At 45.3% G+C, this 23,004-nt stretch overlaps 1 protein-coding gene across 1 annotated transcript in view; it reads left to right on the top strand.

The window, feature by feature from the left end:
- ABCA13 (ATP binding cassette subfamily A member 13) overlaps positions 1–23,004 on the top strand; it is a 366,717-nt gene that overhangs the window by 201,431 nt on the left and 142,282 nt on the right. Inside the window, exons 44-47 of the mRNA XM_065938900.1 lie at positions 468–505; positions 5,614–5,627; positions 13,263–13,493; positions 22,491–22,580. Of these exons, the coding sequence (XP_065794972.1) occupies positions 468–505; positions 5,614–5,627; positions 13,263–13,493; positions 22,491–22,580 (373 nt within the window). The remainder of the gene's footprint in view (positions 1–467; positions 506–5,613; positions 5,628–13,262; positions 13,494–22,490; positions 22,581–23,004) is intronic.

Genomic DNA, 23,004 nt, shown 5'->3' with positions numbered 1-23,004 from the left:
GATTGGGTCATTTGTTTTTCTGGAATTGAGTTGCAGGAGTTGCTTATATATTTTTGAGATTAATCCTTTGTCTGTTGCTTCGTTTGCTATTATTTTCTCCCATTCTGAAGGCTGTCTTTTTACCTTGCTTATAGTTTCCTTCGTTGTGCAAAAGCTTTTAAGTTTAATTAGGTCCCATTTGTTTATTTTTGCTTTTATTTCCAATATTCTGGGAGGTGGGTCATAGAGGACCCCGCTGAGATTTATGTCGGAGAGTGTTTTGCCTATGTTCTCCTCTAGGAGTTTTGTAGTTTCTGGTTTTATGTTAGATCTTTAATCCATTTTGCGTTGTTTTCTTTTTGTGTGTGTATGGTGTTAGACAGTGTTCTAGTTTCATTCTTTTACAGGTGGTTGACCAGTTTTCCCAGCACCACGTGTTAAAGAGGCTGTCTGCTCTCCATTGTGTAGTCTTGCCTCCTTTGTTGAAGATGAGGCGCCCACAGGTGCGTTAAGCGGGGTCCCAGGAGTGGGCACTAAGCCCGCGTGAGCCGGCTCCTTAGGGAAGGAGGTTTGGACATAGAGAGACAGCAGGGGGCGTGCCCGACTGGGAGGAGCCCTGTGAGGACCCCATCCGCTGGCCTGGAAGGGAGGCCTCAGGGACAGACAGCAGCCCTGCTGGCCCCTGGTCCTGGACCTCCAGCCTCGAGGCCAGGCTCCACATTTCTGAAGCTGAATCCACCAGGACTGCCTCCTTTGAAAGGCCTTCAGAGCAACTGGTGCAGCCAAACAGCGCGAGGTGTCTGCTTGCTGGCTCTTCACACGGGACACGGAGGTGGGGTTGCGGGGTCCAGCCCCGCAGCGCAGCCGCAGCCTTGGTGAACGTGACCTTCTGCCTGCCTTGAACCCGCTGACCCCAGGGCGTGGTGGGCAGCCTCTGCACCCAGGCCTCTCGTCTCTCCTGAGTGGGCACATCCCTGCAACGTCCAGTGTGTTAGTCCTTCACAGGTTTGGCCAGGCTGAGTTCTCTTCACTCACTTGCACCACGTTCACTTTCTTCCGAGAGGCTCCGGAACTCCTCTGGGCTGTGCAGTGGCGGCAGGGGGTGTGGATGCTCGGTGACGGACTCTCGGCTGTCCAGCTCGCCTCCTTGGGCTCCCACGGTCCTGGTGAGAATTAAGCGCTGGAAGTCCGGCCCTCCTGTGGCTCTGGCCTCCCCCTCGCCTCCTCTGCCACAGAGAGCGCGGACCTCTGCCCCCAGCCACTGCCCTTGCCTGCTCCACCCCTTCTTCCTTTGTCTCCTCCCAGGGGAGAGAGGGTCCCCCTTCCTGGGTACGCACAGGTCCTCTGCCCAGGACAGGAGCCTGCCACTTTCTGAGCAGAAGTCCTTTCCTCTGTCTTTCAGTCTCCCATCTCCCAAGTCTCTCCCATCAGGACTTAAAGAGGCTCGTGGCTCTGTAAGGGAAGCTTGACTTCCTTTGGGAAACCAAGTGGCGCATGACAGCAGAACCTTTCTCTGAAGCATCTGCTGCTTGCAGACCTGCCTGCCTCCCAGCTCCCTGCAGGGCTCCCCCCTGACACGGACGATGAGATGCCCTCACATCCCCCCCCGCTGTGCCTGCACTGCTCACCCAGGATTTGCTCTGATTCCCCAGTGGCCGCTGCTTGCTCTGAAAGCGTCACTCCTGACCGATGAGCAGTGTTCAGCCCTGACTCTGTGCATGAAACCCTCTTTCCTGGAACTTGGTGATATCGTACGTCCGCAGGCTCCAGGCCCTGCTCCAGAAGCCTGGCCTCTCCTCTTTGCACTCCTTTCTGAGCACCACTCTGCCCACGGCTGTGTCTTCCTGGCCGGAGGGGGCAGTGTCTGTGGTGCTGGTCACTGTAGCTCTTGTGGAATCTCTGGTGACTGCCCCCCACAAACTAGAGCTGTGACTACCTGCTTGCAGCTCCATCCAAGAGCCTCTCAGCCGCTTTCTCTCTGTGTGGTCCAGCCCAGTTTGTGATTCCCACCTGTCAGTCTTCCACCCTTCAGAGGACATCATCTGTCTCCACTTGGTTTACATGACACTCCCTCCAAATCCCACCCATCCACCCTCCACTGTAGCCAGAGGCATTGAAGTATTTGGTTGCAAATTTCCTACTCAAAGTTTTCCGTTTTTTGGCACCCAGATTCTGCCCACAGACCCGGTTAATCCGTAGCTGGGGCTGCCTCCCAGTGTCTGTGCTGCAGCCAGCCCGGGTCCCTTCCATTCCTTGAGCTGATGGGGCTCTGTCTGGCCCCTGGGACCTTCACCCTGACCCTTCTCCTGCCCCCAAGACCCCTCCCCTCCCTGCGTCTCTGAGCACATCCCAGCTTCGGCTGGTCTAGTTGTTCCTCATTTTTATTGCTAAATAATATTCCATTATAAATATGTGTATATAAAACGTGTGTACAGGGTTCTAACTTTTCCACATTCTTGCCAAAAGTTTCTACACAGCCAAGGAAACAACAAAATGAAAAGGCAGCCTGCAGAATGAAAGAAAATATTTGCAAACTATGTACCTGTTAGGGGTTAATCTCCAAAATACATAAGGAACTCCCGCAGTCAGTAACAAAGAAACAGGTAACTTGATTTAAAAATGGGCAGAGGACCTGTAATATTTCCAGAGGAGACATACAGATGGACAACAGTTAAATGAAGAAAGTCTCAAAATCACTAACCATCAGGAAAATGCAAATCAAAACCACAAAGGGAATCACCTTGTATGTGTTAGGTTGGCTATTTTATATATTTTTTATTTATTTATATATATTTTTGTTTATATATATTTATTATATATAATACATTTGTATTATATATTTTTATAATATATAATATAATTTATATATTGTATAAACATATATGTATATGATATGTTTTTATATATTATATATTATGTATATTATATATTATATTTATATATGTTATATATATATATAAAGCAGGTATTTTATATATATAAAGCAGGTAAAGTGGCAGATTTTTACACCTGACTTCCACAAATTTTGGGCTTCCCTGATAGCTAAGTTGGTAAAGAATCTGCCTGCAATGCAGGAGATCCCAGTTCGATTCCTGGGTTGGGGAGATCCCCTGCAGAACAGATAGGCTACCCACTCCAATATTCTTGGACTTCCCTTGTGACTCAGCTGGTAAAGAATCTGCCTGCAATGTGGGAGACGTGGGTTCGATCCCTGGGTTGGAAAGATCCTCTGGAGAAGGGAAAGGCTACCCACTCCAGTATTCTGGCCTGGTGAATTCCATGGACTATACAGTCCATGGGGTTGTAAAGAGTTCGATGCGACTTTCACTTTTCACAAATTTTGACATTTGCTTTTTTAAGCATTCACCCCAGTTTCCTTTGATTTAGGTGGTCTGTGGTTACTGCTATAAAAGCACCCTTTAAGAATCTCTTTAAAGCAAATTTGATGTGAAACTTCATATATCCATCTAATAGTGAATATAGGAAACAAGTGTTTTCCCCCTATAAGACTTTGCTGTGCCTTTTCTTAAAGAAGCCATATTTCCACCCCTTGCCGGCCTTGTGAGATCTGAGATTGCATTGATATTTTGATAACTCTGGTTGTCAGCATCACTTTACCTAAACTTCTTTCTTCTCCCTTGATTTAATACTCTGTGCTTTGTCTATAATTACTGCTTTTGTGATGATGGGAAGCAATTTCAGCAGTGAGTAATCTGAAGGCTCTGCAGCCTCTCCTGTGGTTTTTGAGATCATCCTGTTGACTCCCATCCTACTGGGAGGCCAGTATTCTCTGCTTCTTCATTGAACTGTTGCAGATTCTGTGTGTCTCCTAGGGCTTGGCCTTGGCATTAGGTGCAGAGCTTTCTTTTCTTCTTTGTCCACATTTCCTCAAACTTCAAATGCTGCCTTCTCTGTAAGAGGTGGAGGCGGGGATTCGTGTCTGCTGCTGCTTACACCTGCCAGAGAAGGTCTGTGTGCCAAGTTCGCTAAAATCAGTAGAGAGCTACTGGCGGGGTGCTTTGCGGAAAATGGTCTGCCAAAATAAAAATGGGATTGAAATAGACTTGGGTGGGATAAATGCTGGTGGCAGGTGCCAGAAAGCAGCAGCATTGGTCACAGGGGACTCAGGAAGCAGGGAAAGTGTGTGGAGCTGGCATGCGGATCAGAACTGCCAGAGCAAGCTCCCGAGGCTGGTGATACGTGTGCTCAGTCATGTCTGACTCTTTGCGACCCCGTGGACTGTAGGCCGCCAGGCTCCTCTGTCCGTTGGATTTCCCAGCCAAGAATATTGGAGTCGGTTGACGTTTTCTATGCCAGGGAATTCTCCTGACTAAGGGAGTGAACCCACGTCTCTTGAGTCTCCTGCACTGGCAGGTGGATTCTTTACCACAGGCGCCACCTGGGAAGCTTGGTGATGAATAGTTACCATCCTCATTTCCTGAACTTCCTGAACTGGAATCTCATCTTGTGAAATATCTGATGGAGAATGTGTTTTACTTCTCTGAAGTGTAGTCATTGCCTCAAAAGTCATGATGGACCAACTCGGGTAAATCAAACAGGGGAGCTCTGGGCACCTTTGGGGGCCCGTGAGTCCTCAGGAATCTGAGGAGAGATGTGCCCTGGATGCTTCCCGCCTCCTCCACACACTCCCCCTTGCTGGAGTGGGTAGAGATTGAGTTGGGCATCCTGAACTGGTACCTGGGTTTCCTCCGCCCTGATGGTTGCAGCTCCCTCAGGGTATCTGAACACCGCAGAGTCGTGTCCTGCTTTGTCACCGGCTTCAGTGTTGTTGTTCATGCTGATTAAAGTCAGATTGAGATGGAGCCACTGCTGGTGGCTTGAGGACGGCTTTACATGAGGCGCACTAGGCATGACTTTGACAACCAAGAAGGTACGGGGCCTGGGGAAATGCACAGGGGTTGTTTCTCAAGGAGGGAGAAGGGCCTGGGGTGGCGGGGGGGATCCGCAGCCCAGTGAGTTATAAATAGATGGGGACGCTGGATCCAGCATCTGGTCATTGTCCACGCATCCCTTCATCCATCCAACCCATGCAGAACAGTGCCCAAGATGAGGGTCAGGGCTGAGGTTGAGATGGGGATGCAGTGGAAAGTGTCCCCAGTCCTCTTTCCTAATCATGTGTTAGAACTCTGGAGGGAGCTCAAGTTTGAACACCCAAGAGTGAGGCCCTTTAGGTGCTTCTGGAGGACCTCACTTTGGTGCACTTAGGACAAAACCCACATCCTGAGCTTGTGACTTGCCTAGTTGATGTTTGTAGCTCGTGGCAGAGCCGGGAGGCACCCTGGTTCTCTGAGGTCAAGTCACTTGTTTTTCCAAGGTAGGTTTAAACAAAGGGTTTTCAGCAACCTTTACTTTATTTAAAAAAAAAATACGGCTAGGTATAAGGGGTGACCCTATGCCAAAATAAAATGCTAACTTGATTCTTTTAGCCTTTTGGTTATCACAGTATGGTGGTGTTTTAAATTTTACTAAAGCACGGTTGATTTACAGTGTTGCGAAAGTTCCTCCTGGACAGCACGGTGACTGAGTTACACAGATATGTACGTTCTTTCCCATGTTCTTTTCCATATGGTTTATCCCAGGAGAGTGAATGTAGTCCCCTGTGCTGTACAGTAGAGCCTTGTCCGTCCATCCTACATCTAACAGCTTGCGTCCGCTGTTCCCAGGCTCCCACTCCTTCCGTCCCTCACCCGCCACCCCTTGGCAACCAAAAGTCTGATTGCCATGTCTGAGTCTGTTTCGGTTTCGTGAATAACTTCATTTGTTTCATATGTTAGACTCCGCATGTAAGTGACTTCATACAGTGTTCATCTTTGTCCGACTTACTTCACTTCATGTGACAGCCTCTGGGTCCGTCCACGTTGCTGCAGTTGGCATTGTTTCATCCTTTTTTATGATTGAGTAATATCCCACTGTATGTACCACATCTTTATCTATTCCTCTGTTGATGGACATTTAGGTTGCTTTCACGTCCTGGCTATTGTAAATAGTGCAGAGAATATTGGTGTGCATGAAACCTTTCAAACCGTGCGTTTCTCTGCATATATGTCCAGGAGTGGGATTACTGGTCATATGGTAGCTCTATTCTTAGTTTTTAAAGGAACCTCCATACTGTTCTCCATAGTGTGGGAACCAAGTTTCATTCCCACAAGCAATGTAGGAGGGTTCCCTTTTCTCCACACCCTCTCCAGCATTTATTGTTTGTAGACTTCTTGATGATGGCCCTTCTGACAGGTGTGACTGTAATTTTGATTTATGTTTCTCTAACATTTAACGATGCTGAACATCTTTTCACCAGTCATAGTGCTTTTTAAAGAATCAAATCAAGGATCTATACCTGTACAGAAACTGGAACGTTCAGTGACTTGTCACATAGAAAATTATTCTATCACGTACTTTTCTCTTTTTTTAAAGAAAAATCATGTCTAAGAAAATAGTATGGTTATTACAAGAAACAAACAAGTAAAGTGCTATAAATGTTGGGTAAAATAGAGTTGTGAAATTATTTTCAAAACAGTTTAGATAAAATAGATTCTATTTGTTAGCTTTTTAAAGAATTCAACTTTACAATTGCTTTATAAAAGAATAGTTAACAAAAGTTACAGTAACTTATGTTGTTTTACATTTTATATATTTTTATATTACCATGTTTAACATTTAAGAAGTTAAGGTATTTTGGGTTTTATGTCATATTAATAAGCCTACAATGTGTCACGAAACTTTCCTTGTGTATTTTTTCCTCATTCTTTTTTCAATTTCCTCTCTTTTCTCTTTTTCTTTCTTTCCCACCCTGTTGCCCACTTTCCTTCCTTTCTTAATTGCAGGACATTTGGTTTTGTTAGTTTTCTTCTTTAAATGGTATGAGTTCTTATTCATAATTCAGTCATAATTTGCATAAATGTCACACAGTTATAGTCTTTACCGGAACAGAGATTGGGAACCACCCCACCTGCCTCTTTTGTGTTCTGAACAGGGTCACTGGTGGGACAGCCCCTGCCCAAAGGTCAGGGTGTCCACATGAGGCTGGGTTTCTGGGACCCGATGCTGGAAACTGTGTCCCTGTGACATGGTTTCAATGTTAATGGCCATCTATAGGTGCCCACCGGGTTAACTGAAAGCATATCCCCCCAAGAGCCATCCAGCACTGTTAGTTTTCCATACAGCTCACTGGTTCTAGTTTTTGTACTGGTGAGAACAGGTGAAATGCTGTAAGTTTTTTACTGTCTGCTAATAATTTTGAAATCCCAGGTAATGACCGGGGTGCAGTAGAAAACATGGTTGTCCCTCCTTGTCCAAGGGGTAGGTGTAGTTCCCAGACCCCATGGGCAGCAGAATCCCCAGATGCTCAAGCCTCTTCTGTAAATGGTGTAGTATTTGCGTATAATCCACGCACACCCTCTTATATTTTTAAATCACCTCTAGATTACTTCCAGGGCTTCCCAGGTGGTATAGCAATGAAGAACCTGCCTGCCAATGCAGGAGACGCAGGTTCGATCCCTGGGTCAGGAAGGTCCTCTGGAGATGGGAATGGCAACCCACTCCAGTTTTCTCACCTGGGAAATCCCACGGACAGAGAAGCCTGGTGGGCTACAGTCAATGGGGTTGCAGAGAGTTGGACACGACTGAGTGAGTGAGCTCGCATGCTTGCAGATTACTTCTAATACCTGATACAAATGTAAATCCTATATAGTTATCAGTATGTGACAAATCTGAGTTTTGCTTTTTGGAATATTCTGGAACATTTTTTCTTGAATATTTTTGATCTGAGGCAGATAGGGAGGGCTGGTCATATCCATAATACCCCACTTACCATGTTTCTGTCTCAGAATTCGTTTCTTCTCCCTAGAGGTCCTCTCATACACCAGGCTCCCTCTGCACCCATCAGAGAACATTTTTTACAACTTGAATTTCTGGCAGTGACAGCTCTTTGGAGAAGTCTGACCCACTGTTGAATAGAGTATGCTGTGTTGGTCTTGGTAATTGTCATGTTTTGTTACGTTTGAGCTCTATTACAGGACTAGAAGGTTTGAGGACTTTATTCAAAGAGACAACCTAAGGGTCTAGCAAAGCACTTTTACATAATAAATACTATGCTTTGTTCTCCCAAATTTAACTTTACTTCACAATTTCTCTTGAACTGGGTGTATTTATAAATAAGTGAAAGGTTTGAATTACTGTATTTAAGATCCACTTCAGTTGTAAAATTCTCTAACTCAGTGAATAAAGATACTATTTCTGTTTCATAAAATCATACCTCATTTCCCAGATAAATATACAGTCTTTACAAAACAATTATTGATTAGTAGTGGTTTCATCTCTAAGTCGTGTCCAACTCTTGAGACCCCATGGATTGTAAACTTATGAGATGCATAAATATTCATTGTTTAAAACCCAGAAATTGTGAAGAAGAAAACTGAAGTAGCTTGGTCTTGCTGCACAAAGAGTTACAAATCTTTACTAAGTAGATTGAAAATGTATATAGCACTTTAGTTTTTTGAATTAAAAAAAATCACTTGGTCAAATTCAAATAATGTATAGAGTGTAGCAATTCATAACAGACAACTTTCCACCAAGGTATATACACAAAACAGTAATTTATTCTCCATGTGTTATGTTGTAATGAATTTTTCTCCACTGCATGGTTGTATTTTAAATTGTTCAGTTCATTCCTGTGTGTCAGACATGTAAGTTGTTTCCTACTTCTTACTACTGTTTTCTATAGGATGTAACAAACCACCTTGTTTGCTCTATTTGAGGAATTTCTCTTGCTGTTTTGACCAATACAACTCTTGGATTGGAATTAAGCTGATCAGAGGGGGCTCATATTTGCTTCCCCCAGAAAGACTGACCAGGTCTGTTCCTCCAGCACTGCTGTTGATAAGGCCAATTTCCTAAAACTCTCACTGATAGTAGAGATTAACATTGTTTTTAATCCTTACCATGTTGATCATCTGAAAATTTATTTTCCAGATAAATTTTCTTCTGTGAAAATATCTGATTTCCCAGTAAGCATATTTTTGCTATTATGTAGTGTTTTTAATGACCTGCATATTCAGATATGCTGTTTGCCCAGTTTTCTTTTGGAGTACTCATTTTTAGAAAATTGATTTTAAGGCATTACGTTTGTAAAGCTTCATTTTAAATTCTTTGAGAATATTTGAATGAACTTGGTGATGTGGAAATCACACTTTGGGTTGTATACAGAGTCCTTGACCTTTTAAGTTATTCCTTAGTAGGCATTAATGTTTCAACAATCGAGGCCATCTGACTGAAAAAAAAAAAAAGAAAGAAAAACACCTTTGTACATCTTACCTAAGCAGTATGATGGTTAGGGTAAATGAGGGTGGATAATTATGGATGTAATGGGAGTCCTTGAATGTAATTGGACTCATAAGTCAAATGAGACAATTCATAACAGTTTGGCCCAGTATTTCAGTTTTGTCTGTTAAATTATTCATATGAATACTTTTATGAGTTTAGCCATGAATATTTGATTGGTGTTGATTCATGACATCAGCTGTCTTAGCCTCAGTATCTTAGCCCTTTATTTTTTCCATTTATATCCAATTAATGATTATGGGAAGATGGGGAAAATTCTTTTTTCTTAATATAAGAAACACCTTTCCCTGCAGACTTATTGGCGCTGTCTGATGAGCATTTACTGTTATTGGTAGTTTAATAAGTGTGGTAATAGTAATCCTCACTATCTTAAGGGAAAATACTACAAGTTTCTATTTTACAACTGAGGGAAATGGCATTCAGAGAGGTTAGGTAAGTTTCCAGAAGTCACACAGCTTGTTGGCTGAGATTGGATTCAAATCCTAATTTACGTGGATTAAAAGATGAGGCTGTACCCACCCCACAGTGATGGCCAGAGGGCACAGGGCCATTCTCTGACTCAGGTCCTGCTGCTCTGTCACCAGGCAAATCCAACACTCAAGTGGTCATATCCTCTTTCCATTTTGTCGCATCTGCTGCATAGACAGACCGTTTGTGATGTGAACAGGTATTTGCAGTCACGGCCTGTGGTGCATGTGTGTGACAAGGTACGTGTATGTGAGAGGATGCACGGTATGGAAGCAGCTGCAGTGGCCAGACATGCACTCAAAGGATGCTCCTTAGAGGCTGACCCGAGGGGTGTGACTTCCAGTGGACAGTGTCCAGAGGCGTGGCAGGGCCAAAGCCCCAGGGTCCACCAGTGACTTCCGGTTTGAATTGAAAGAATGAGGCATTCTGTTCTGGCAGAGAAAGAGCTCCTGAGCCCAAGGCTGTGAACATCAAGCAATTATCTCAGCAATCGTTTTGGAAATCTAGGGTTTGGCAACTGGCAACATCTCAGTTATTTCAGCTTGAGCTAGATAATTCACATAATTATCCTAATAGATCTGCACACATAATGCCCAAAATCAGTATTATTCCACATCAGAATCTCCTAAAATGATTTGGAAGGGGGTATTTTATATTCACATCTGTATTTATGTGAGAAAGGGTCATATTTAGCTTAATAATACACCTTTTTCTAGCACTAGAATCTTTCCATCTGCTGATTTAATAACTGCTTCATGAGTTACATATGAATCCCCATTGGTTGTGCTTTGTATCAGCCATTCATAAACCCAGCTGAACATCAGGAGCCTCTGGGAAGTTTTTCTTTTTTAAAATTTCTGAGTCTTTTTATCTCTGAGTCTGAAGATCTGATTCTGTTTGAGGTGGACCTGGGAATCAGCATTCTTCAAAAAGTTCCCCTTGTGAATCTGATATGTAGTCGAAAGTATTAACTGCGGTTTTCACCACACAGTGCCCACCCTTGTTAGAGAATGCTTCTTGTTTTGCAGTAAAATATTGCTTTATATCATCATGTGCATCTTGTCGTGGGACCTTCAGTCCAGTGAAAATCTGTAATCCTTCACGTCGCTGGCAAAGAGCTCCATGAGTCAGTGTCTGCCTGTATTTTATTTTAAAGATTTATCTGCCTCCTTGGAGTGTATTTGTTTTACACTGCTGTGTCAGTTTCTGCTGCAAAGTGAATCAGCCGTATGTACACATGCCTCCCCGCTTTGTGGGTTTCCTTCCCGTTTCGGGCCCCACAGGGCCCTGAGTGGAGTTCCCTCCGCTGCACAGCAGGTCCTCATTAGTCACCTGTTGTATACATAGTGATGTGTACGTGTCAGCCCCAGTCTCCCCAGTCACCCCACTCCCTGTGACCCTCTTGGCGTCCACATATTTGTTCTTCACGTCTGTCTCTATTTCTTTCCTTTTCAGAACAACACTCAGTGTCTGAGCTAATTAATTTCTGGCCGCGCTGGGTCTCCACTGCCATGCAGGCTTTCCCCAGGTGCAGTGCGTGGACTGCTCACCGCAGTGGCGTCTCTTGTTGCAGACCGCAGGCTCTAGGCCCACGGGCCTCAGGAGCTGTAGTGTGTGGGCTCTGCAGCTCAGGGTCAGGAGTTGCGGTGCACAGACCTAGTTGCCCTGTTGCATGTGGAGTCTTCCTGAGTAGGAATCGAACCTGTGTCCCCTGTGGCAGGTGGATTCTTAACCACTGGAGCACTAGGGACGTCCGTGTGTCTCTATTTCTGCTTTGCGTATTAATCTTTAAGCTCCACCTCTGCCACCAGCCACATACACTCTGCATCTCACACAGAATATACCATGAGGGTTAGTGTCTCATGTTCGTCTTTAAGCATCCACATTTTCTTTCAGACATCTCCAGAGTCTTAAAGATTCTGCTGAAATGTCCGCACTTTCCCCTCAAGCCTCCCAAGACTGTGTCTTTGGTAGCAACCCTTTCAGCCCCGCCTGGGCTCCGCATGTACTGTTCTGTTGTGTTTGCATTGTGTTGGATTGTTCATATTTTTATCTCAGTCCCTACTTTACAGCCTTTTTTGAGGACAGAAATCAAATCACCCAGAGCCTGCCACGCCCTGGTGCTCACTGAGGACCTGCAGATGAGGGATTTTTCCAGACCTGTGTTCCCCACCTCCACCCCCGCACCTTTGCACCTTTGTTCTGAGTGCCATTATCAGTCATTTATCTTTCAAAATGGTAGCTTCTTTAGAAGTATTTTCTCTGGGACTTTAAGCTTACTCATTGCTCTTTTATTAACTGTATAACAATTTGATGTTTGTATTAATAAGCCGTATGATCAATTTAGCATTTTCGTTTTGTTTTTTGGCCATTCTGCGTAGCTTGTGGACCTCAGCTCCCCAACCAGGGATTGAACTAAGGCTGCCAGCAGTGCAAGCCCAGAACCTAACTCCTAGGCCGCCAGGGAGCTCCCATATCTGTTCTTTCAGAAATCCACGTTTCTAGTACTGTGCTTTAGGAGGACTCATTGGGGGACCACGGGCCTGGCCTGTGGTTTGAGCCGCGTCGTCCTCTAGACATAGCTGGAGACAGTGGTCCTTGGGCATCTCAGTTTGCCCCTGCCTGGTGTCCTCATTGTTGGACGCAGCCGCCGGCATGACTTGTGGGAATGGGGGCAGGGTCACTGTGGGGTGTGGGCCCAGATGCCCACCCTCAGCGGGAGCCTGGCAGAAGGACCGAGCCAGGGCGCCAGCTCACACTGTGCTTCCTGGGTCTGCATTTTGCCCTCTGTTCACGGAGGGCTCTTTTCAGATTTGCCACGTCAGGAAGGGAGGCCAGGACTGCTGAGACTGACAGGTTAAGGGGAGCCGAATTAGAGGCTGGGACCCCCTGCCACCCCAGCGGTTGCCCCAGGCTCCTCCTCAGCTGGGATATCCTGGATGGGCAGGGGACGCAGGTGCGGGCTTCATGGGGACCTGGGGGGAGGCAGGCGTGTGCTGCCTGGATCCAAAACGAGATGTAACATCGGCAGGGGTGGGGACTCAGGGTGAGGACAGAGACAAGGAGCCTGGAGACGAGGTCTCGTTTGGGCGGCGCCATCTCTGTCACCCCCAGCCCTCCGTTGGTGGTTTAGAATTCAAGCTCATGTTACAGGCTTTGTTTTTATCTGTCGGAATAAACATGAAGCCTTTCTCCCTGTCCTTTCCCATCTGCCCGCCCCCCTTCAGCAGCTGGAGCCAAGTGGGGCTACCAGGATTTCTGTCGTTGTGTTTGATGTTGTGAGATGCCCTGTGTGTGTAACTTCCCAGGGTATCCTGACTTAGGGTGCACTCAAGACGGTTGGTGCGGGGCCTTGCAGGATGAGAGCAGGGTAGGGGCTGTCAGGGACGCTGCAGGAATCCCGGGGGCTCAGACCTGCCACATCTTCCTCTCCTTGCAGACCGCACACCTGCTGGCACCCCCCTGGTGCGGGGCGGCCCCCTACTCCTGGCACAGACTGGGGCCCTCCTGCGGAAGCGGCTTCTCCACGCTGGCCGGGCCTGGAAGGGCACCGTCTCCAACCTGCTGCTGCCTGTGCTCTTCGTGGCCTTGGCCATGGCCTTGTTCATGGTCAGGCCTTTGGCCATCAACTACCCTCCCCTCAAACTGACACTGGGTCATTACGACAAGGCAGAAACCTACTTCTTCAGGTAAGAGCCTTTCTTTGTTTTTCCCCCTTGTGCTTCCAAATTACATCTGGACAGGTTATGAATAGCAGTAGCTCTGATTCTTGAAGAATTTCAAATATAAACAAGTTGTTATCAATTTGGAGGTCTGTGTACTTGAGGGTGAGTGCTGAATAGTTTTTGCTTTTTTGGAGTCTGTCATGTGATAGATGCTAGGGGCACATGAGGCAGACCTGGTCTAACCTCTGTGTCCCTTGGGGTCCTGCCCAACCCCCGGCCCCCGGGTGGCCGAATCCCTTCGGTGGAAAGGGCCATGACTTCTGATGTGCAGAAGTCAGGAACACAGCCACCCACAGGCCCTGAGCCAGGACTGGGAGGGCTGTTTCTGGTCCAGGATGGTTATGACTTTAGAAGAGTATGTGTGTGCGTGCGTGCTAAGTCACTCAGTTGTGTCTGACTCTTTGCGGTCCCATGGACTGTAGCCCACCAGATTCTTCTGTCCATGGGATTCTCCAGGCAAGAATACTGGAGTGGGTTGCCATTTGCTTCTCCAGAGGATCTTCCTGACCCAGGGATCAAACCCTCGTCTCTTACATCTCCTGCATTGACAGGGGGATTCTTTACTACTAGTGCCCCCTGGGAAGCCCTTAGCAGAGTATATAGATTGCATATTTCACCAACACTTCAAGGCTGCTTCCAGACACCAGCCCTCAACTGCACATGCCCCTCTACAGAGAAATGTCTGGATTTTTCTCTCTGAACAGGATGGGTCCAGGCACAGCTCCAAGTCAAATTAAGTCCTATTTCTGCCAGCATGTTCAGGCCAGTTTGAATGTTGCCACCAGATACGTTTAGGTAGGAATTTCTCAGAGCTTCAAGGGGTGCTGTTTCACTCATGTGAGGTTGGGGGCCCGAGAGATGTCCCTGGCCCCCTGAGACCCTTGTCCTGGGCGGGTTGGCTCTGCTAGATTGCATTCAGAGCATTGTTGCTGGGCACCTGCATGGTGTCTTTACACTGAGTGCCAAGACTGGCCCTTCCTCCTTCCGGGAGGCAAAGCCCAGTCCCGTCAGAGTGGAGACCAGGACTCGGGGCACCTGGCCCTCGCTGAGCCTGTGTCTTCATTGGGCTGTGCACGGCGCGGGCAGCCAGGAGGTTGGGTTGGTTTTCTTTTGTCAGATGCACATCTTGATGAAGATACTGAGCTTCATTAGCTCAGCTCTGCATGCCTGCTGACCTTTGGGCCACTTTTGGAATGAGATTTAAACAAATATAGGCCCAAAAAGGAAAGCTGAGAATAAACTATTTTTTTTTTTTTTTTAAACTATTCAGTTTGTTTCTGTCTCCCATGGTTATTCGTACTTGCCTACTCCGTGGAGTCTGGGTTTGACCATCAGAAAGCCCTCTCCACTGCCTGCCCATGTGAAGAATTCTGTGTCTGTTCTGACTGGTCCCTTCCGAGTGGGCTCCGCCTCTCTGACTGTGTGCTTTATTTGCCTTCTCTCATCCCTTGTTTACGCTATGCTTTAAATGTGTAAGACGAATGTCGACTAATGCCTTCTTCTGGTCAAGTGTTCAGATTTCTGTCACGCTCCTCAGGGAGGAGGAGCTTATATCCTACTGAGCCTTCCTCAGCGATCTATGCAAACAAATAGATGAAAACAATCAAATGGGGAAGACTAGAGATCTCTTCAAGAAAGTTAGAGATACTAAAGGAACATTTCATGCAAAGATGGGCACAGTAAAGGACAGACATGGTATAGACCTAACAGAAGCAGAAGATATTAAGAAGAGGTGGCAAGAATACACAGGAGAACTGTACAAAAAAGATCTTCATGACCCAGATAATCACGATGGTGTGATCACTTACCTAGAGCCAGACATCCTGGAATGTGAAGTAAAGTGGGCCTTAGGAAGCATCACTATGAACAACGTTAGTGGAGGTGATGAAATGCCAGTTGAGCTATTTCAAATCCTAAAAGCTGATGCTGTGAAAGTGCTGCAGTAAATATGCCAGTAAATTTGGAAAACTCAGCAGTGGCCACAGGACTGGAAAAGGTCAGTTTTCATTCCAATCCCAAAGAAAGCCAATGCCAAATAATGTTCAAACTAATGCATAATTACACTCATCTCACACGCTAGTAAAGCAATGGTCAAAATTCTCCAAGCCAGGCTTCAGCAGTACGTGAATTGTGAACTCCCAACTGTTCAAGCTGGATTTAGAAAAGGCAGAGGAACCAGAGATCAAATTGCCAACATCCATTGGATCATCAACAAAACAAATGAGTTCCAGAAAAACATCTACTTCTGCTTTATTGACTATGCCAAAGTCTTTGACCATGTGGGTCACAATAAACTGTGGAAAATTCTTAAAGAGATGGGAATACCTGACCACCTGACCTGCCTCCTGAGAAATCTGTGTGCAGGTCAAGAAGCATCAGTTAGAACTGGACATGGAAGAACAAACTGGTTCCAAATAGGGAAAGGAGTATGTCAAGGCTGTATATTGTCACCCTGCTTGTTTAACTTAAATGCAGAGTACATCATGAGAAACACTGGGCTGGACAGAGCAGAAGCTGGAATCAAGATTGCTGGGAGAAATATCAATAACCTCAGATATGCAGATGATACCACCCTTATGGCAGAAATCAAAGAAGAACTAAAGAGCCTCTTGATGAAAGTGAAAGAGGAGAGTGAAAAAGCTGGCTTAAAACTCAACATTTAAAAAACTAAGATCATGGCTTCTGGTCTCATCACTCCATGGCAAATAGATGGGGAAACAATGGAAACAGTGACAGACTGTTTTTTTGGGCTCCAAAATCACTTGCAGATGGTGACCACAGCCATGAAATTAAAAGACACTTGCTCCTTGGAAGAAAAGCTATGACCAACCTAGACAGCATATTAAAAAGGCAGAGACAACTTTGCCAACAAAGGTCCATCTAGTCAAAGCTATGATTTTTCTAGTAGTCATGTATGGATGTGAGAGTTGGAGTATAAAGAAAGCTGAGTGATGAAGAATTGATGCTTTAGAACTGTGGTATTGGAGAAGACTCTTGAGAATCCCTTGGACTGCAAGGAGATCCAACCAGTCCATCCTAAAGGAAATCAGTCCTAAATATTCACTGGAAGGACTGATGCTGAAGTTGAAGCTCCAGTACTTTGGCCACCTGATGCAAATAATTGACTCCTTGGAGAAGACCCTGATGCTGGGAAAGATTGAAGGCAGGAGGAGAAGGGGACAACAGAGGATGAGATGGTTGGATGGCATCACTGACTCAATGAACATGAGTTTGAGCAAGCTCTGGGAGTTGGTGATGGACAGGGAAACCTGGCATGCTTCAGTCCATGGGGTCACAAAGAGTCAGACACAACTGAGCGACTGAACTGTTATATCCATTACAAGCTATAACTATCTAACCCTCTAAGTTATAAGTTATATAACCCTGTATCTATGTTGAGCTTTTCAATTGCAAAGTTTGTTTTTTGAAGCAAGTACTATAAAGTACAGGCTAGCCTAAATTTAAAAGTAAATCATACATGTTCCTCCTAGCCCTACCTACTGCAAACCTGTTGGTGTGTCATCTACCCCTTGTTACATAAAATATTTTTCAATCCAGGCATTTTTACTTTTGGGCTTCTCAGGTGGTGCTAGTGGTAAAGAACTTGCCTCCATTGCAGGAGTCACAGGAGACATTGGTTTGATCCGTGTGTCTGGAAGATCCCCTGGAGGAGGAAATGGCAACCCACTCTCCCATTCTTGCCTAGAGAATCCCATGGGCAGAGGAGCCTGGCAGTCTACAGTCCTTAGCGTTGCAGAGAGTCAGACAAGATTGAAGTAACTTAGCACACACGCATGCATTTTTATTTTTATAATGATGAGCTCACACTGTAACACTGTTCATCATTTGCTTTTCCACTTGATAGTGCGTTTGTGGATCTGTTTTTGTACAGTGGTGCTGGTTCCTTGGACTTGCTGTAGAATGTTGACTGGAGGGGCCATAATTTATGTCAACAGTCTATTTAGGGGCATGTAGAGATTTGTTTATTTATTTAGATAAGTTTTCCAACTATAGACAGTGGTGTAGGAATACTTTGGATTTATGCAACTGTCCATTTTTTCCATTACCACACATTTCTGTTACAAGTTTTTCCAGGATACCATCAATAATTTCAGGGAAGATATTACCAAATTATCCCTGGTGGCTCAATGGTAAAGAATCCACCTCCCGGTGCAGGAAACATGGGTTCAGTCCTGGAGGAGGAAATGGCAACCTACTCCAGTATTCTTGCCTGGAGAATTCCATGGACAGAGGAGCCTGGTGGGCTACAGTCCATGGGAGTGCAGAGTGGGACACAACTTAGGCACTCAACCACTATCACCACCACCAGGAACCACCGCCATCCTTACAGATGTGCACTAACTGACAGTCCCATTACACTTTTGTTTCTTTTACTCAACAAGTATTTATTATGCATCTGCGTGTGCATGCTCAGTCGCTTCAGTTGTATCCAACTCTTTGTGGCCCCATGGACTGTAACCCAACTGACTCCTCTGTCCACGGAATTCTGCAGGCAAGAACACTGGAGTGAGTATGCCTTTCTCCAGGGGATCTTCCAAACTTAGGGATCGAACTTATGTCTCCCGCACTGCAGGCGGAAGCCCTATTATGCACCTACTGTATGGCAGATACTATTCTTTGCAGTCACATACATGTGAACAGGCTAAAGTCCCCACATTCGTGGGAGAGAGGAAGCTCATTTCTCCCAAGTGCTCTCTATTACTTTAGATGCCATGACTTGCTACTGTGTTTCTGTTAGGCAGCTCTTAGGTTTCTCTTAAGACTGAATGTTCTCAGTCGCTTTGTGGTTATTATACATTTTACTTTGCATATTGAATATATCAAGCATCACATACAATTAATCACCACTCTCAGTGTTTTTCCCCGCTCCTCTGTCCCATCCTAACCTTTTCTTCTCAAGCAGGTGAGCATTTCTCTTCATGGGGCTCATGGCACTGAAATACTTTGAGTTGGTTGCCAATACCAATTCAGTTTCTCTGCTGTGTTATTAATTTGGTAATTATGGTTTTTTGTTTGTGAGCATTTCTTCCAGCTCTCACAGTATTGATCTTTCATAAAAGTAATGCACTCCAAAATTATTTTGAGGCTGAGAGTTAGAGATCTTTTAATATTTTCTTCCATTTCTAAGAGTAAGTGTTTTAAGTGAGAACAAAGATATTTCTCACGTTGCGTAAATGATGAAACAGAGGAGCCTACATATTCGATGCTCATTTTCTCTTCTTTACAGACAGGGACCCATCAGAGATTGCATATTTCCCTTCTTGTCTTTGATTTCAGACTAAACAGAAAAGAACAACTTTACAGGTTGTTACTTTTTGTTTTAGTAGAGTAGGAGTGTACCTAAATATGGGGGGAAAACTAAGATGCTGCCAGAGATCATTAGTTTTGCTGGAAACGTTCCTTCCTCATCTGAGTTCTCGTCTCTTACGTTTGCTGTGGGTGAGGGGAGAGCCTCACAGCGGGCACAGCTGTGCTGCTTAGGGCTCGCCATCGCCCTCACTGCCTGCTTTGGGTCCCGGATGCCCTAGTGGGGTGACCCTATGTCCTGGTTTACTAGAGGTGAGGCCTGGCATCTTGGTGCATAAGTTAATCATATCCTTTCACGCTCAGCAGTTTCCTTGAAACCATATGTCTTGGTTTTAGATAGAAAGCCCTGTGTAGTGTGTGAGTCTCAGTCACTGTTACTTTATTTGTTTAGTTTGGTTCAAGGTGTCTGCTCATTCAGTGACTTTGTTTTTGTTGGGAAATGTAACCATGTTAACTGGTTCTAGCTGTATCAACCTCATGTTCACTGAGTGTCTTTGCTGTTTGGGTTTCTCTGGCTGCTGGGGCCCTGGGGCCGCGTTTGTTCTGAGACGCTCGGGTGGTGCAGAGGGGCCCAAGCTGCGGCGCCTTCCCCCTCTGCTCCCTGCTTGCTCCCGGCTCAGGAGAAGGAAGGCGTCTGCCCTCTCATTCAGCTTTACGCTCCTCTTTGGGGCCAAGAGACCAGGGAGGTTGCAGTCAGCGGGTCTCTGAGGGCTATCCTCTTGAGGACTGGCCCGTTCTCTTCCTTGCCCTGGGTGCTTTGCAGTTGTTCTTGAGATGCCATCCCTGTGCTGCCTGGCCCTGAGACAGCTCTGCCTGAGGAAGCACGCACGGAGCCCAGGAGCCCCGGGAGCCAATGCCTGTCAGATCCGGGGCTGGCTTGGGGCAGCAGGGCTCTGGACAGCAAGCAGGGTGGGGAGAGTCGCATGCAGGTCACTTCCTCCCAGAAGCCCCACGTTTCTTGATATGGTTTGATCTCCAGGAGACCTGGGGACTCTTATTAACAACATGAAGACTTTTGGGATGATATGTAGTAATCCTCATTAGCTCAAACAAGCCCCTGGGCCACGCTGCTGCACCAGAAGTTTTGAGACGTGCAGACAGAGAGGAAGCAGTGCCCGTGTAGGAGATGCCTCAGGAATTCCGATCTAGCACTGTTTCCAATTCCTGCAGTCTAGTAAGGACAGGCTTCTCATGCTTCCAGCAGTGCTCTAAATACAGCCAAGAGTTTGAAGATTTTAAAAAAAAGGAGTTAAAGAACAGGCCGTGGGCTTGATCCCTGGGTAGGGAAGATCCCCTGAAGAAGGGCATGGCAACCCACTCCAGTATTCTTGCTTGGAGAATCCCATGGACAGAGGAGTCTGGTGGGCTCTAGCCCATAGGGTCACAAAGAGTTGAACACAGTTGAAGTGACTTAGTATGCATGCATGCACAAAGAACAAGCATTTGAATTTTATGGCAACATGGATAATGTAAAGCTAGTTTTTTTTTTTTAAAGTGACCTTTAGACCTAAGCAAAAAAGTGGTAAAAGTAAACCCTAACTTTGAAACTTGCTTTTAATAATTATCCTAAGGAAACAACTTTGTGGATCAATATTTTTTTCAGAAAAAAAAAATTTCAAACTTTCATATTTGTTCTTGGATAAATGGGTCAAAAGAGAGCAATTCAGAGTATTTCCACAGATGCCACAAATAATGTTTTCATTTTACGAGCCACATTTCCTTGGAAAATATGTCCCTTTCCTTCTAAAAGTGTTTTCTCATTTGTCAGAAACTTGAAGACTATTTATACAGAGGTCACACTGCCTACTTATGAGATGTAGCTTTGCCGTAAATTTCAGTATCTTTCATCACTGCAGAGTTCTGGCCACGGCTGTAGGCAATCAGATTAGGCCAGTTGTAAACCACCTGGATATTTTAAACTCATGGTTATATTTCATGGAGTGGGGAAGGTGGCGTTTTCCTGTAAATAATTATTCGTTTTGGTTTTGGGTGCTGTAGCAGTGTTTGCATTCCAGCTTAGGTATGAAAGTAAAGTTGTCCTCAGCAGAAATATACGACTTATTTGGTGTAATGAGTTGCTCTTTCCTTTCCATTAAAACTGGTCCTTTCTGAAAGGTAAGAGGTTTCCAGGAAGATCCAGTTGAGAGAAATAAGATAACTGGGTGGAGATGAAGGATTAGGTCTATGATTTCAGCATATTGGCGAGATCACAATTTGTTCACAGATGGCTCAGATATAAAGAATCTGCCTGCAAGGCCAGAGACCCGAGTTCAGTCTCTGGGTTGGGAAGATCCCCTGGAGGAGGAAATGGCAGCCCACTCCAGTATTCTTGCCTGGAGAATCCCATGGACAGAGGAGCCTGGCGGGCTACAGTCCATGGGGTCGCAAGGAGTCAGACACAACTTAACACGCATGTGCATAGTTGTGATTAATTGTAATAAGACCCACTCCTAATCAGCCTAATTTAGACAGGTTTAAAATACTGTTTCCTCTGCATTTTCTCAAGTCAAGATGTTTTGTAAAACTGATGTATAAAATTTACTGTAAAGTTTGTTTCCACATCTCCCCCAGTCTAGAGGAATAGTGTGTCTTATCTTTGATGGTGTCTTCAATAAGGGGATACCATCTTGGAGGGCTTGGTTCCCATGGATGCTGCTTGAACTGCTAATTAACTTCTGAGATTCATGCCATTAAGCTAGAGACTATAATTCACTGTGTACTTAAAGCATACCTAGGGCTTCCTATCAAGAAAATATTCAGTGTAGTTTACATATTCGTGTCCAACTCTTTGTGGCCCTGTGGACTGGGGCCTGCCAAGCTCCTGTCCATGGGATTCTCCAGGCGAGAATACTGGAGTGGGCTGCCATTTCCTCCTCCAGGGGATCTTCCTGACCCAGGGATTGAACCGACGTCTCCTGTGACTCTGGCATTGACAGACAGATTCTTTACCACTAGCGCCACCTGGAAAGCCTGTATAGAAACACTCCATCGTATCTGACTCTTTGAGACCGCATGGACTATACCATCTATGGCATTCTCTAGGCCAGAATACTGGAGTGGGTAGCCTATCCCTTTCTCTAGCTGATCTTCCCAACCCACAAATTGAACTAGGGTTTCCTGTATTATAGGCAGATTCTTTACCAGCTGAGCTGTCAGGGAAGCCTATAGAGAAACACACAGAAAACCAAATATAAGAAGTTTTGTTACTGGGCTATGTAGTAGAGCAAATATTCATAGCAAACCAGAGTTCTGGCATTAAGAGAATAGTTTTATGGACTTTAATATGTTAATATGATGTAGTATTATGCAGCCTTTAAAGTTAATTTTTAAAAAACATGCAAAAATGCTAGAGTTAGTAATATTTTAATTTTACGTGAAAAGATGAGAAAAATGATGCACTCGAATGCAAATATATAAAAATGGGTTTATCTGTGGTGGCGAAACTGTGCTTTTACAATGCCTCTTCATCCTGGTTGACATCACCATAGACAAGGTAAACAATGAGCTCTGTCTGCAAGGCTGGGAACATGTGCCTGGCCTGGTGGGCCTGGGGCTTGCTCTGAGGCAGGATGTCCTGAGAACTCTTGGCCGAGCACTGACCTTCCCCCTTGTCCTTTGTCTCAGGATGAGCAGCAGTGACAACGATGGCCTGGAGCTCGCCCATGTGCTTTTGCGGAAGTTTAGGGATCAGGACCCGCCCTGTGCTGACTCATACCCAGACCTGTAAGTACCTGACATCCTTTGCGGAAGTGTAGGCTCGAGCTGGTGACCCATAGGCTGGCAGGATCTCCTGGCACCTGTTCCCGCTCCAGGGAGAACAGTAGCCGGGTGAGAGGGCGGGGACTGAGCATGCGCCACGCTGTCTGTTGATAAAATGACCCAGTAGAAGCTCCATCTCTCTCCCTTCCCTTCCTCTGTAAATACAGGCTTTATATCATTGCAAGAATCAATTAGTAACGTCAGTAATGAATAGCATTCAGTTAACTTACTAAAACCTCCAAAGAATGAAACTGTTAAAAGAACAAAGTAACAATTAAATATGAAATAGTTATTATTAATATTTATTATTTACTTTTCAGGGTAAACTTGTACCTATGAAAAGATTAATTGTGTGTTTTTTTTTTTTTTTTTTTTTACTAAAGAAGGT

Source organism: Muntiacus reevesi, chromosome 6, assembly GCF_963930625.1.
Source record: "Muntiacus reevesi chromosome 6, mMunRee1.1, whole genome shotgun sequence".
Lineage (NCBI taxonomy): Eukaryota > Metazoa > Chordata > Mammalia > Artiodactyla > Cervidae > Muntiacus > Muntiacus reevesi.
The sequence above is the reverse complement of the archived record's forward strand: the minus strand, read 5'-3'. Positions and strand labels throughout refer to the sequence as shown.